We start from the raw sequence: 13,321 nt of genomic DNA, 5'->3' as shown, positions 1-13,321 counted from the left end.
GTGTCGAGGGTGCCAAATTGGAGAAGGCACTCACCTTCAGGTGGTGCAAGTAAGTGGTTGGCTAGACTACTGGTAATGACACCCCCATTTGCATGACCCTGAGAGTGAGTGCTTTGCTTGCCTCACCCTCCTCTGGGTCCCACCATCCCTCCACTTTCTGTAAAGATCGAATGAGGGAAAGCAGAGGAAAAAAGCATTTTGTACTCTATGAACTGCATGTTGCAACCCAATAGTGAGTCACAAAATCAGTTTGGTGAGTGTATTCATTTGCTAGGGCTGCCATAACAAAGCACCACAGCTGGGGGTGGGGGTTGGGGGGGGTGGCTTAGACCACAAAAGGAATTCATTGTGTCACAGTACCAGAGGCCAGAAGTCCAAGGTCAAGGTGTTGGCAGGGTTGGTCCCCTCTGAGGGCTGAGAGAGAGAATCCGTTCCAGGCCTCTCTCCTCGGCTTGTAGATGGCCATCTTCCTATTAACATGGTATTCTCCCTATATGCAAGTCTGTCTCCAAGTTTCCGCCTGTTTTTTGCTGCACCACGCAGCTTGCGGGATCTTAGTTCCCCGACCAGGGATCAAACCTGGGGCCCCAGCAATGAAAGCACTGAGTCCTAACCACCAGGCAATTCCCAAGTTTCCCCTTTTTATAAGGATACCAGTCATATTGGATTAGGGCCCACCCTAAGGACCTCATTTTTACTTGATTACCTTTGTAAAGACCCTATCTCCAAATAAGGTCACATTCTGAGGTACTGGGGGTACCTCATGTGAATATGAATTTTTGAGGGATATATGAATTCAACGTATTAATATACAAATTTTCAAGAGACACAGTTCAACCCATAACAGTGAGCCTTGACCATCACTATTTTTTTTTATGAATTTATTTATTCATTTATTTTTGGCTGCGTCAGGTCTTCATTGCTGTGCGGGGGCTTTCTCTAGTTGCGGTGAGCAGGGGCTACTCTTCATTGCGGTGCGCGGGCTTCTCATTGCAGTGGCTTCTCTTGTTGCGGAGCACGGGTTCTAGGCGTGTGGGCTTCAGTAGTTGTAGCATGAAGGCTCAGTTGTGGCTCGCGGGCTCTTGAGCGCAGGCTCAGTAGTTGTGGCGCATGGGCCTTAGGTGCTCCACGGCATGTGGGATCTTCCTGGACCAGGGATCGAACCCGTGTCCCCTGCACTGGCAGGCGGATTCTTAACCACTGCGCCATCAGGGAAGTCCACTGACCATCACTTTTTTAAAACAAAGTATGATAGAATAGAAAGTATCAGAATGCATCACACAAAGTGAGGATAAGCTGTGTCTAATGAAACTTGTTTCTGTTTTATATATTTATCTGAGTTCTAGGTCTTGATGTAAAAGATACTTTTCAGTGCTGGTTGTGATCAAAACCAAAGCACCATTTGGATGTTGGTAACCATCACATATCACTTTGCATTGCTTTTTAATTATCTTATGGTTACATCCTTCTCTGACAAGGACATAAGCTCCCAGAGGGCGGGGACACACATCATCCTGTAAACTCTGTTATGCAGCTACAAAAAAACAAAGTTCATCCTCGCTAGTGAATACAAAGACTACCATTTACTGAGTGCTTACTGTGTACCTGGTGCTGGGCTGTTTTACATACACTCTCTTATATGAGGACTAAACTTAATGATGGATTGATGGCAGGAGCTTAGTATATTTCACAGACAAGGTGAATGCGCACCACATTCTGAAGCACTGGGCAGCAGCTGGGATTTGTGGAGGATTGAGGGATAGAAGGAAAATTTCACAGAAGAAGTGTGGGAAGGTGCTGTGGGCCCCTAGGCAGCTCTGTCTCCCAGGCCTTTTCTATTCTCCCTAAATTTCCATCCACCTTGATACCAACTCACCATTTAGATTAGAGGAAACGGAGGCTATCAGTTGGAAACTCCTCCAGTTTCCTGCTCTCTGCCAACAGACATTTCATCAACACCTGCACCATCCCTTCAGGCTCAGAGCAGAGGGTGTCTCTGTCCCTGCCCCTGCCCAAAGTATGTTTCTCCACCTGTGCTCACGGCTTCTCCTTCTGCCTCCCCAGGCACTGTTCCATTAATTGTCCCCTCCATCCTCCAAATCTCCAGCCTCTCATTCGCTAATTATTACAGCTCTTTTTTTTTTTTTTGGCCATGCTTTGAGTCTTGCGGGATCTTAGTTCCCTGACCAGGGATTGAACCCGGACCATGGCAGTGAAAGTGCCAAGTTCTAACCACTGGACCACCATGGAATTCCCCATTACAGCTCTTTATCCTCAGCATATAAACGTGTTCAAATTCGCCCACCTTTAAAAAAGTGAATCAGGGCTTCCCTGGTGGTGCAGTGGTTGGGAGTCCGCCTGCCAATGCAGGGGACACGGGTTCGAGCCCTGGTCCGGGAGGATCCCACATGCCATGGAGCGGCTAGGCCCATGCACCACAACTGCTGAGCCTGCGCTCTGGAGCCCACGAGCCACAACTTCTGGGCCCGTGTGCCGCAACTGCTGAGGCCCACGCACCTGGAGCCCATGCTCCACAACAAGAGTGGCCCCCACTTGCTGCAACTAGAGAAAGCCCGCGTGCAGCAACAAAAACCCAATGCAGCCAAAAATAAAAATAAATAAATTTATTTTTTAAAAAATGTGAATCAAACTGATAGCAAGCAAACAAAAGCAATCCTCCCAGATCTGTGTCCAGTTAATTCAATAAAAAATTTGTTGGGTGTCTGTTCTTAGGCTCTGATAGCTGAGAGGGGGAGTCAGATTTGTCAACAATGATACAACAGCATAATTGGGGCTGTGATTCCAGTGAAGCACAGGGTGCTGTGGGAGCATGTGGGAGGGGCACCTAAACTAGGTAGGGGATAGGAGAGATCAGGGAGGTGATGCCGGAACTGAATCTTAAAGGAAATTAAGATTCAGGAGTTACTGAGGCAAAGAACAAGAGGAGAGTTAAACCAGGAAGGGGATCTAGCATGTGCAAAAGCAAGGATACTGTGGGAGCAAGGTACCTTCTGGAAATGGTAGTAGTTGGCAATGGGGAACATTAGAGGATTTAGGGCAGGTGAGTAATATGATGAGATTTAGTAGAGAGACCACCCTGGCTGCAGCATGGAAGATGGATTTAAAGAGTAAGTCTGAAGCCAGGAGAACTGTTCAGAAGGTTAATAATAATGAAGAAGGAGACCATGTGATGGAGGAGGAGAAGTGAAGCATTGTGGAATTGAGGCCGGTTAGGAAGAGAAGCAAAGACATGAGGAGCCAGTGGGAAAGGAAAGAACAGAGTCAAGGAACTGGAAGTCTCAACCAACCTAAAGACCAGCCTTCCTGGGAGCAAGGGAAAGAAGGAACTGAAGGGCTGGTCGGAGACAAGGGGGTGAGATGTCCGTTGAGTTCTCCTGGGAGGGTGTGGCAGAGGTCATGGCTATGGGAGTGAGTGGCTATGGAAACATGGAGGTGAGCACTGGAGTTGAGGAGGTCAAGAACCAAGAGGTCAGGGTGCCGCTGGACTACCTGCATGAACATTGAAGCCACCTGGGTTTGCTAAAGACCTGAGGTGGCCAGGAAGACGGTGAGTCAGATGCCAGTCTTTCTTCAAGGAGAGTGGGCAAATGACCCATCAGCAGATGGCAGCAAAAGTAATAACGTTTAGTGAGGGTTCATGTGTTACTTTCATTCCTACTTTTTATATAAGTACTGTACATTTTATCCTACAACAATACTGTGAAATAGAACTATGTGCCCAATGTGGTAGTCACTAGCCATATATGACTATTCAATTTTTTTTTTTTTTTGGCCACACCATGCAGCATGTAGGATCTTAGTTCCCCAATCAGGGATCAAATCCGTGCCCCCTGCATTGGGAGTAGGGAGTCTTAACCACTGGGCCACCAAGAAGTCCCTGTGACTATTTAATTTTAATTAAAAAACTCAGTTCCTCAGGTGCACTAGTCTCATTTCAAATGCTCAACAGCTACATATGGCCAATGGCTACTTTATTAGCACAGGCATGGGACATTTCCATCATCACAGTAAGTTCTGTTGGATGGTGCTGATAGTACTCATTTTACAGATGAGGAAACTGCAGTGTGGAAAGTTTAAGTAATCTGCCCAAGGCCAAAGAGCTGGCAAGTAAGCTGGGATTTGTACCCAGTTAGTCTGGCATAAGCACTGTTGCCCTTAAGCAGTATGCTACACATCTTCTCAATGGAAGGTGAAATAGCTGACCCTTAAAAGGAAGAGGAATTTGTATGACTATCAGGGCAAACACTGATGATGCCTGCTCAGCAGTGTGTCTTTCTCCCTTGTTGGCAAAATCTGGATTTTGTACAGGTGTTCCCTTCCCATGCATTTAGGGGATGAATATCATTGGTCTTGCCAATCATGGTATTTCCATTGTCCTGGCCAATAGGACTTTGGGAGGATCTTGGAAAAGATTTTGTTTTTCTTCAATGTCAAGTCCACATGTGATGTCTGGAATAGCTGCAACCATGTTGCAACTGTGAGGAAAGGACCATCAACCACTGAAGACAGAGTATCAGCGTGAAGTGGTAGAAAACTCTTGATGAATCAACCAGCCCTGGATCTGTTCTAAAACTCTTTATTCAGTCTCCTTTAATTGGGTCTTCTGGTCCTTGCTGCTTGATGCATCCCTAACTGAGACTTTGGTGGAGCCACATTGACTATAAGAAATGGAGAGCACAGAGGAGGCTGACTGCCCTTGCTCCCACCACCACCTGACTTGTCCACTTGGGAGAATAAGTGATATCTCTTTAAAAAAGAAAAAAAAGAGTGTCCTCAGGGAAGAGCCATGTTTCAGCCAAGCAAAGAGGGGCAAGGATAATCTGAGCCAAGGGTGACCCAGTGCCTTGTGCAAGGAAGGGATTGGGGAGCAGTGCAAGGGTGGTCAGGAAGAGGAAGCACTAGGCTGAGTGGAGAAGGGTGAACGCCCATTGAGGCCTGCCAAGGATGACAGGATGTGAGTAATGGTGGGGTCAGCTGATCTCAAGGTCCCAAATGTCAAGGTCCCTGCGGCTGTCAGGGGCTTACTGTGGCCAACAGACCTTCACCTCACAGAAGGACAATTAGCAGCCCTGGTGGGTGGGCGAAAGCAGGCGTCTCTGGATGGAGTCAACAGTGACCAGGATTGAGCCTCTGCAAGGAAATTCCAGCCCTCTAACTATCACTCTAATTACTGTCTTGCCTTTCCCTCTGCCCCGGTGCAGCCAAGCTTCTTGGGAAAGTTATTCACACTCCCTGTCTTCCCTTCCTCACCTCCTCAGTACACTGCCAGCTGGCTACTGCCCCCACCAGTCCAATGAAACTGTTCTGATCCATGTCACACATGCCCTCCTAGAATGATGGCCTGTCCCTCTTCTGTCTGGACTGCTCAGCAGTATTCAACACTGTTAGCCACTCTTGAAGAAGCTATTCCCCCACTGGTTTTCATGGTCCCTCTCTCCTAGTCTTCCTCCTACCTGTCTGGGTGCTCCTTCTCAGTCTCCTGTCTTCACAGGCTACCCTTCCTTGTAATCTCATCCACACTCAAGGCTGCAGCATACGAGGGCAAAGCAATGTAACGTGGTTAAAACCATGGCCTCTGGGGCCAGGCCACCTGGGTTCAAATCCTTGCCCTACCACTTGGTTGCTGTATGACATCTACATCCCTATCAAGATGTAGGTCATTATCCTCACCCCACCCCCTGGGGAAGCCACTGTTCTAATTTTTTCCACGGTAGCTTTGTTTTGTCTGTTCTAGAATTCATATAAATGGAATAAAACAGGATGTGCTTTGGAGGGAGAGGGATGGACTGGGAGTTTGGGGTTGGTAGATGCAAACTATTACATTTAGAATGGATAAACAACAAGGTCCTAATGTATAGCACAGGGAACTATATTCCATATCCTGTGATAAACCATAATGGAAAATAATATAAAAAAAGAATGTATATATGTGTATAACTGAGTCACTTTGCTGTACAGCAGAGATTGGCACACATTGTAATCAACTATACTTCAATTAAAAACAAAACAAAACAAAACAAAAAACCAGGATGTGCTTTTATGTCTGGCTTCTTTTACTCACCATGTCTTGAGATTTATCGTGTTGTTGTGTATATACATAGTGTGTCCATTTTTATTACTATGTAGTATCCCATGGTAGACATATACCATAGTTTGTTTATCCTTTTTTAAAAAAATGATAGCTACCTGGGCCATAGCCAGTTTTTAGCTATTATGAAGAAAACTACTATGAACATTCTTTTTTTAAAAAATTTATTTAATTAATTAATTTATTTTTGGCTGTATTGGGTCTTCTTTGCTGTGCGCGGGCTTTCTCTAGTTGCGGGGAGCGGGGGCTACCGTTGCAGTGCGCGGGCTTCTCATTGTGGTGGCTTCTCTCGTTGGGGAGCACAGGCTCTAGGCGCACGGGCTTCAGTAGTTGTGGTGCATGGGCATAGCTGCTCTGCGGCATGTGGGATCTTCTCGGACCAGGGCTCAAACCAGTGTCCCCTGCATTGGCAGGCGGATTCTTAACCACTGCTTCACCAGGGAAGCCCTATGAACATTCTTTGAATCTTTGTGTGACCATACGTTTTCATTTCTCCTGAATAAATAACTAGGAGTATAATTGCTGGGTCATGGGGTAGATATGTGCTTAGTTATATAAGAAACTGCTACATATTCTTCCAAATTTATAGTACATTTTACATTCCCAACACTGTATGAGAGTTCCAATTGCTCTACATTCTCACTAGCATTTGGTATTGTCAGTTTTTTAAAGTTTAACGATTTTGGTGAGTATGGAGAATTATCTCACTGTGGTTTTAATTTGCATTTTCTTGATGACTAGAGATATTGAGCACTTTTCATGTGCTTATTGGGCATTAATACATGTTCTTTTGTGATGTATCTGTTCAAATCTTTTGTCCATTTTTTTAAAATGGGGTGTCTTTTTATTACTGTGTTATAGGAACTTTTTAATGTATCCTGGATACCAGTTCTTTGTGAGATCAATATTTTACTTACCTTTTGGCTTACTTATTCATTTTCTTAATGGTGTCTTTTGATGAGCAAAAGTTTTCAATTTTGATTTTTCTTTTATCAATTTTTTTCTTTTATGGTTATTGCTTTCCATGACATAAGAAATTTTTGCCTACTTCCAAGTCATGAAGATATTCCATGTCTTCACCTAAAAACCTTATGATTTAGCTTGTATGGCTTAGGTCTATCATTAATCTTGAATCAATTTTTGCACATGGTGTGAGGTAGGGATCACGATTTACTTATTTCTCCCATATGGATATTCAGTTGTTCCAGCACAATTTGTTGAAAAGATATTCCTTTTCCCAGTGAATTGCTTTGACATCTTCATCAAAATTAAATGCCGTTTAAGTGTGAGTCTATTTCTGGCCCTCTATTCTATCCCACGGATCTGTTTGTCAATCCTTATGCCAGTACCATAGTGTCTTGATTACGGTAGCTTACAAGTCTTGAAGTCAAGTAGTACAAGTTCTCTGGCACTGAGAATTTTTTTTGTCAGCACTGGGATTTTAAAACTCCCCGGGTGATTCTAATGTGCCGCCAAAATCTGAGAAGTTGAGAACATTCTAATGTGAGCCACAGTTTCTAGACTCAGCTTTCCCTGTCACTATCCTCTAGGCCAACATGATAAACTAATTAATATACTTGATCCTACCTCTTTACCTGGAATCCTCTTCCTCTTCAGCTCTATGGCATGTGCATTAAGGACTTCATCAATTTCTCACCTGGCTCCCCACTACTTCTAGAAAAAAATTCTAAGTCCTTAGTGTGGCTAAAATCACCCTTTTGATTAGGCTCCCTGATACTTCATCCATTATCTTCCCCAATAAGTACCTTAAGCTTCAGCCATACCATAATTGCCTCAAATGTTTTAAACTTCTTCACGCCTCCATGCCTTTGCCTGTCCTCCAGCCTAAAACACACTTTCCTTCTGTCATTGTTTATCATCTCCTTCCTCTCTTTCAACACATAACCTGGTATCATCTACTCTGCCCTGCTTTGACCCTGTTATCTGGAATAGGTATCATGCCCTGGTTCCCTCTGTGCCATGTACCTTTATCACAGTTATTAAGGTACTTTGTTGTAATTGTCAGTGATCTAATTGCACAACCCCACTAACCTGTACACTTCTTGAAGTCTGAGACTGTGTGTTTCCGTCTCTTGTCCATAGTGCTTACCAATGTAACTGGCACATATGAGGTACCTAATAAATGTTTATTAAATGAAAGAAAACTGGGCTCCAATCTGCACTGTGCTTTGGAGCAGATTCCTTAATTTTTCTGAGACTCTATTTCCATATCTACAAACTGAAAAGAACACTTATGCCACAAGGCGGTTATAAGACTTAAATGAGCTAATCCATGTAAAATCCACTGCATGGAGTTGGTATATGGTAAGTACTCAGTAAATCTTGGTTCTCTTCCCACTTTCCACCAGACCCTTCAGACACTCTTCCTGTTTACACTTCTTTAGCTGACCGCTAGGTGGTATCAGTCTCTGGCCTGACATTCAATCCCAGAGCTGCCCCCTTAATGCCCCATCTCAGTGCCTGTTACAGTCGACAGGAAAGGGAGATGTTTAATAATCTGCTGGGAGATCCAAAAAAAGGGGATATCCTCTCCACCAATTTCTTTGCCCACTGTCACCATTCTTGATATTCTGATCATGGATTGCAGAGAATTCCTCCTTGGTTTCCCCTATTTGGTTACAATTCCAACCCAAGGGTTTGAAGATGGAAAAAGCTTCTTTGAATAGAAGTGGGGAGAAAGAGAAGAAGCTGAGGGAGAGAGGGACTATATAATGGGTGCTATAGGAGAAATATGGAGAAAATGCTTCCAGTCACATCCCGTTCGATGGTACTTAATTATGATTGTCTCCTCTACCAGTGCAGACTCCCCTAGTCCTAACACACCTGTCAGCTTACCCACTGAACAATCAAGAGGTCCTAACGCTGGGTGGATACAAGAAGTAAAAGACATGTTACCTGCCCTTAGGGACCACCATATGGTCTGATGGTGGACACAGAACCCTCGAAATTAAGTGCTAAATTCTCGGTGCTGAGGCTATCTTGAGAGCAAGTTTGGAACAGGAGAGATGGGCAGAGTGAGAATAACAGGAGAGCCTTGCTGATGAGGGTAGGAAGCAGCTGAGAGAAGAGTATAATTAAAGGCTCAGGTAGAAATATGCATTCTCTTGTCTTATAGAGACAACCTCAGCACTTCACACATTGGAAATAACCCAAGGGCCCAACAATCCCAGTAGACTGTGGAGTATCCAAGCAAGGAGATTCCAAGCAGCCAATACAAAGAGTGAGCTAGATGTGTGTGTACAATGTGGAAAGGGATCAAGATGAGTTAACTGAAAAAAAAGCAAGTTCCGGAACAGTATATACTGTATGAGCTCATTTGTGGTTTTAAAAGATGTTTATTTATATTTGTTTACCTTTTTTTTTTTTTTTGGCCACACCAGGTGGCTTGTGGGGTCTTAGTTCCCCAACCAGGGATTGAACCTGTGCCCTCAGCAGTGAAAGCACGGAGTCCTAACCACTGGACCACCAGGGAATTCCCTGTTTATCATTTCAAAAAAAAACCTCTTGGAAGGAGACCCAAGGAACTCTTAGTAGTGGTTATTCTGAGGGTGGGACTGAAGAATGGGAGGATGGAGAGTAGTGGCAAGTTTACTTTTCATCTTGTACCTTCCTATACTCTGAATTTTGCAACCACTAAGTATTACCATTTTTTACAATATAACGTTCATAAAAATAAACACACATTCACATTCAGGAGATAGCAGGGGTTGGGACGTAGCAAATGAGAAGTGTCGATATGCTGGCTGAGGCCAGATATTGGGAGGCCAGGGCTGGGAGAAGAGTTCACATTTGATTCCATTGTCTATAGACACCCAGTAGAGGTTTGCCAGCCAGGAAGAGACACAGGGAAAGCAGTTCCAGGAAGATTTACCTGCATGAGATAGGTATCAGGGAGAGGAATGGGGCTGCCCCCTCACAACCCTCTCAGGCTACGTATGGTCACTCCAGCTAGCTTTTTCCTTGCAAAGCCACCTGAAGTCTGTTTCAATCTGACTTCACCTGGATGACAACATGGGGAGGGGGTCCTGGGAGAAGAAGGAACCTAGTAGGAGTTCATTAAGAACATTTAGTAAGTCCCTGCCATGTGACCACCACTGTGTTAGCCCATGAGGTCTGGATGAAAGGATGAATAAGACCCCACCCCTGCCCAGAGAAACTCCGGCAGTGGAAATGGAGGAAGTCTGAATTCTATTTCAAAGGAAGAAAATGACAAATCTTGAGCACAGGTTTGCAAGATTGGTATAGGAGAGAAAGGCCCAGAAGACAAGTTGGCAGTAAGTCTGAGGTTTCTGGCCTGGGAGACTAAAGGCAGGTGGCCTTGGCCCTGAGCAAAGCGAGCCAGGAGGAAGCTCTGGTTTGGTGAAAAGGTCTAGCTCCTTCTGGATTCCTCTCTTGCTCTCACTGCCATCAGTAGACAAGTCCTCCATGCTGCTCCACTTTCTGCCAGGGCCAGGCTGGCGTGAGGATTTGGGGCCTTTCCTTGACTAGAACTTTAAAAGGGAGAAGGGTGGTGCAAGCCTCCCTCATCTCTAATGTGAATTTCTGGCGTCGCCTGCTGTCTCCCTGAACTCTGACTTCCAGACACCAGAAAGTCAGACACCCAAGGTACAGCCTCAAAACACCGCCCAGAAGGGGGCAGTGGCCAGAAGCACATTCACTGGGCTCTGGGAACCGCTCGGCGCCCTGTGGACTCAAAGCAGCATTCCCTTACGGACTCAGGCTTGGACAAAGGTCCGGCACTCAGCAGACACCTCCTTAGAACTCGAGGCCTGGAAACAGAGGTCCAGAGTCCCTCATCTTATTCCAAATCCCTGTTGCTCGGAATCTAAAACCCCGACTTGGTGGGAAGCCAGTCAGAAGGTATAAAAAAACAAAACACCAAACAAAAAAGTAAATGAGCCCCGACCTCTTGGGGCGAAGGTGGGTGGACCTTCCTTAACCCCACCCGCTGGTGACTCACCTCCCTCCAAACCAGGGCCTGCCTCTCCCGGTGCCAGGCAAACAGGGCGGGGCGGGTACTAAGGTGGGCTCCATCCCCAAGCCCTAGGCGGGCGGACAAGCTCCGGCGTGTCCCGGCGGGTGTCCCTGTTTACTCCAAGTCCGGGAGCGAGGTGGGGGCAGGCCGTCTCGGCCCCTCCCCCACCCCGCCCCCCTCCGCCGCAGGCCCCAATCCCCGTCCAGGTTTTACAAAGTCTCCAAATCAAAGCTCAGCTTCTCCCCGCATCTTCCCCGCGGACTGGCAGCCCCCGACCCCACCCCAGTCATGGGAAGGCACAGTCAGGGTTCCCCCAGGAGATCAGGCCTCTGTCCAGACCTCCCGGTCTTGGATCCGCAGACTGGGCCTGAAATTCTAGGGCAAGACACCGAGTTTCAAAGAAAAGCCGCTCAGCTCTCCTCAACCCCCCTGCCCAACCCCCCTCGCCCCTTCAGCTCCCGAGCGCAAGGGAGAAAGGCCCAGTCACGGGAATGGGCGCTCCAGGCCCAAAATCAGCCAGCGGGACCCCGGGAACCCCCAGCTCTCGGACCGGTAGCCAGAGATCCAAATCTGGTCGCCGCTCTGACTCCCCCTCCCCAGGGCAGCGCGCCAAATCGGCGCATGCGCACTCACAAGATTGCCGCGTAGCTCTTTCTCCCCCCCCGTTTTTTCTTTCCCCGCCCCTTCTCTCCCTCCCTCCTCTCCCGGTCCCCTCCCTCTCCCCCCCCCTCAGCCCGCCCCGCGGCACCTCAGTCCGGGGAACAGTGGTGCGAGCTCCAGGCCCGTGCACTGAGGAGGCGGAAACGAGGGGAGACCCCATAGCTCCATCAGGCCCCTTCCGAAGGCTCCCCCACCCGGTCCACGCCCCCCACTCCCCCACCCCGCCTCCTCCCAATTGTGCATTTTTGCAGCCGGAGGCGGCTCGGAGATGGGGCTGTGAGCTTCGCCCGGGAGGGGGAAAAAGAGGAACGAAGAGAAAAGCCGGGGGTGAAGGGTTTGGATTTGGGGGCAGAGGGTGCACCCCCGTCTGCAGGCCCTCCCCACGGGGCTCCGAACTCTACCTCTTCACCCAGACCCCTGGTGAGCTTTGCTGAAGGATAGGCTAAGAATAGAGGAGGAGAAGGGAGGAAGGAGGAAAAAGGGGACCCCCCAATTGGGGGGGGGGCGGCGACGGCGAAAAGTAACAGGACCAGAGGGCAGGGGGCTGCTGCTCGCATCAGCCCACACCATGCTGACCCCGCCGCTGCTGCTGCTGCTGCTGCTGCCCCTGCTCTCAGCTCTGGTCGCGGCCGCTGTCGATGGTGAGTGAGATTCCGCGGCCCCCTTGGACCCCTGGGGACACCCACTCCCCAGCCCCCACTCCTGCGTTCGGATGGGAAAGGGAGACGCGGGAGGGGGTGCCTTTTGTTATCCCAGCCCAGCTGACACAGCAGCGGCCTGACTGGGGGTGGGGATGGGGGTCCAATTTGGAGGATAGGGGCCCCAGGCAAATGATGCTTCTGGGACCCCCCCAGCCCAAACAAAGACCAGAGGCCTGGGAAGGGAGAGGAGGGATCCCCCTTTTTCTGATTCTGGCATCTAGAGGCCTTCTTTTCCTATCTCTGGTGGGGGAGGGCCTCCGCCTCCCCTACATCCTCCACCCCCCCACAACACATCTGAATTGTAAAGGAATCCGGATTTGCTGTTTACTGGCTGCAAAAGGGGGCGGGGGTCCTTTTGCAGTGGCCTCTGCATCTGGAAGGGGAGCCGGGTCAGGGGTGCCCCGCTGGGCAGAGGGCAGGCAGGACAGGGGGGATGGCTGTGGTGGGGAGAGAGAGGGCCACGGGAGGGCCCCCTGCTTGGGTGTGGAATCTGGGCCCTTGGAGACCGGGCTTGAAGGCCTGGGTCCAGGATCCAGCGGGCTGCCAGCCTGGGTTCCGAAATGAGCACTTCCCCCTCTCAGGGCCTCTGTCAGTAGCCTGGAAAGGGCTGTGTTGGGGGCTGTAGCGGGTGGGGGAAGGCGAAGCTATATGACTTTGAATTTTCCTTCTTAATTCCTGGGAGCTTTGAGATGAAAAATGTTAGATGTCATCATTGGGGAAGGGGACTGTAGAATGGCCTGGAATGCTGAGGTGGGAGGGTGGAGGAAGGCTGCTTTCTCCCTGACTTCTGGTCTGATCACAGTTTGTACTGGAAGGAGAGTTGGAGGCTGGATGGGGTTATGGCTATGCCCCCAC

At 48.2% G+C, this 13,321-nt stretch overlaps 1 protein-coding gene across 2 annotated transcripts in view; it reads left to right on the top strand.

The window, feature by feature from the left end:
• Positions 1-11,839: 11,839 nt before the first annotated feature.
• LRP1 (LDL receptor related protein 1) overlaps positions 11,840-13,321 on the top strand; it is a 79,620-nt gene continuing 78,138 nt past the window's right edge. For both annotated transcript variants that reach the window (XM_057557335.1, XM_028165745.2), the window contains exon 1: positions 11,840-12,406. In XM_057557335.1, coding sequence (XP_057413318.1) covers positions 12,334-12,406 — 73 coding nt within the window. In that variant the 5' untranslated portion in view covers positions 11,840-12,333. The remainder of the gene's footprint in view (positions 12,407-13,321) is intronic.

This window comes from Balaenoptera acutorostrata, chromosome 11, assembly GCF_949987535.1.
Source record: "Balaenoptera acutorostrata chromosome 11, mBalAcu1.1, whole genome shotgun sequence".
Taxonomy (NCBI): Eukaryota; Metazoa; Chordata; class Mammalia; order Artiodactyla; family Balaenopteridae; genus Balaenoptera; species Balaenoptera acutorostrata.
Note: the sequence above shows the minus strand (reverse complement) of the source record. Positions and strands in the feature narration are given on the sequence as shown.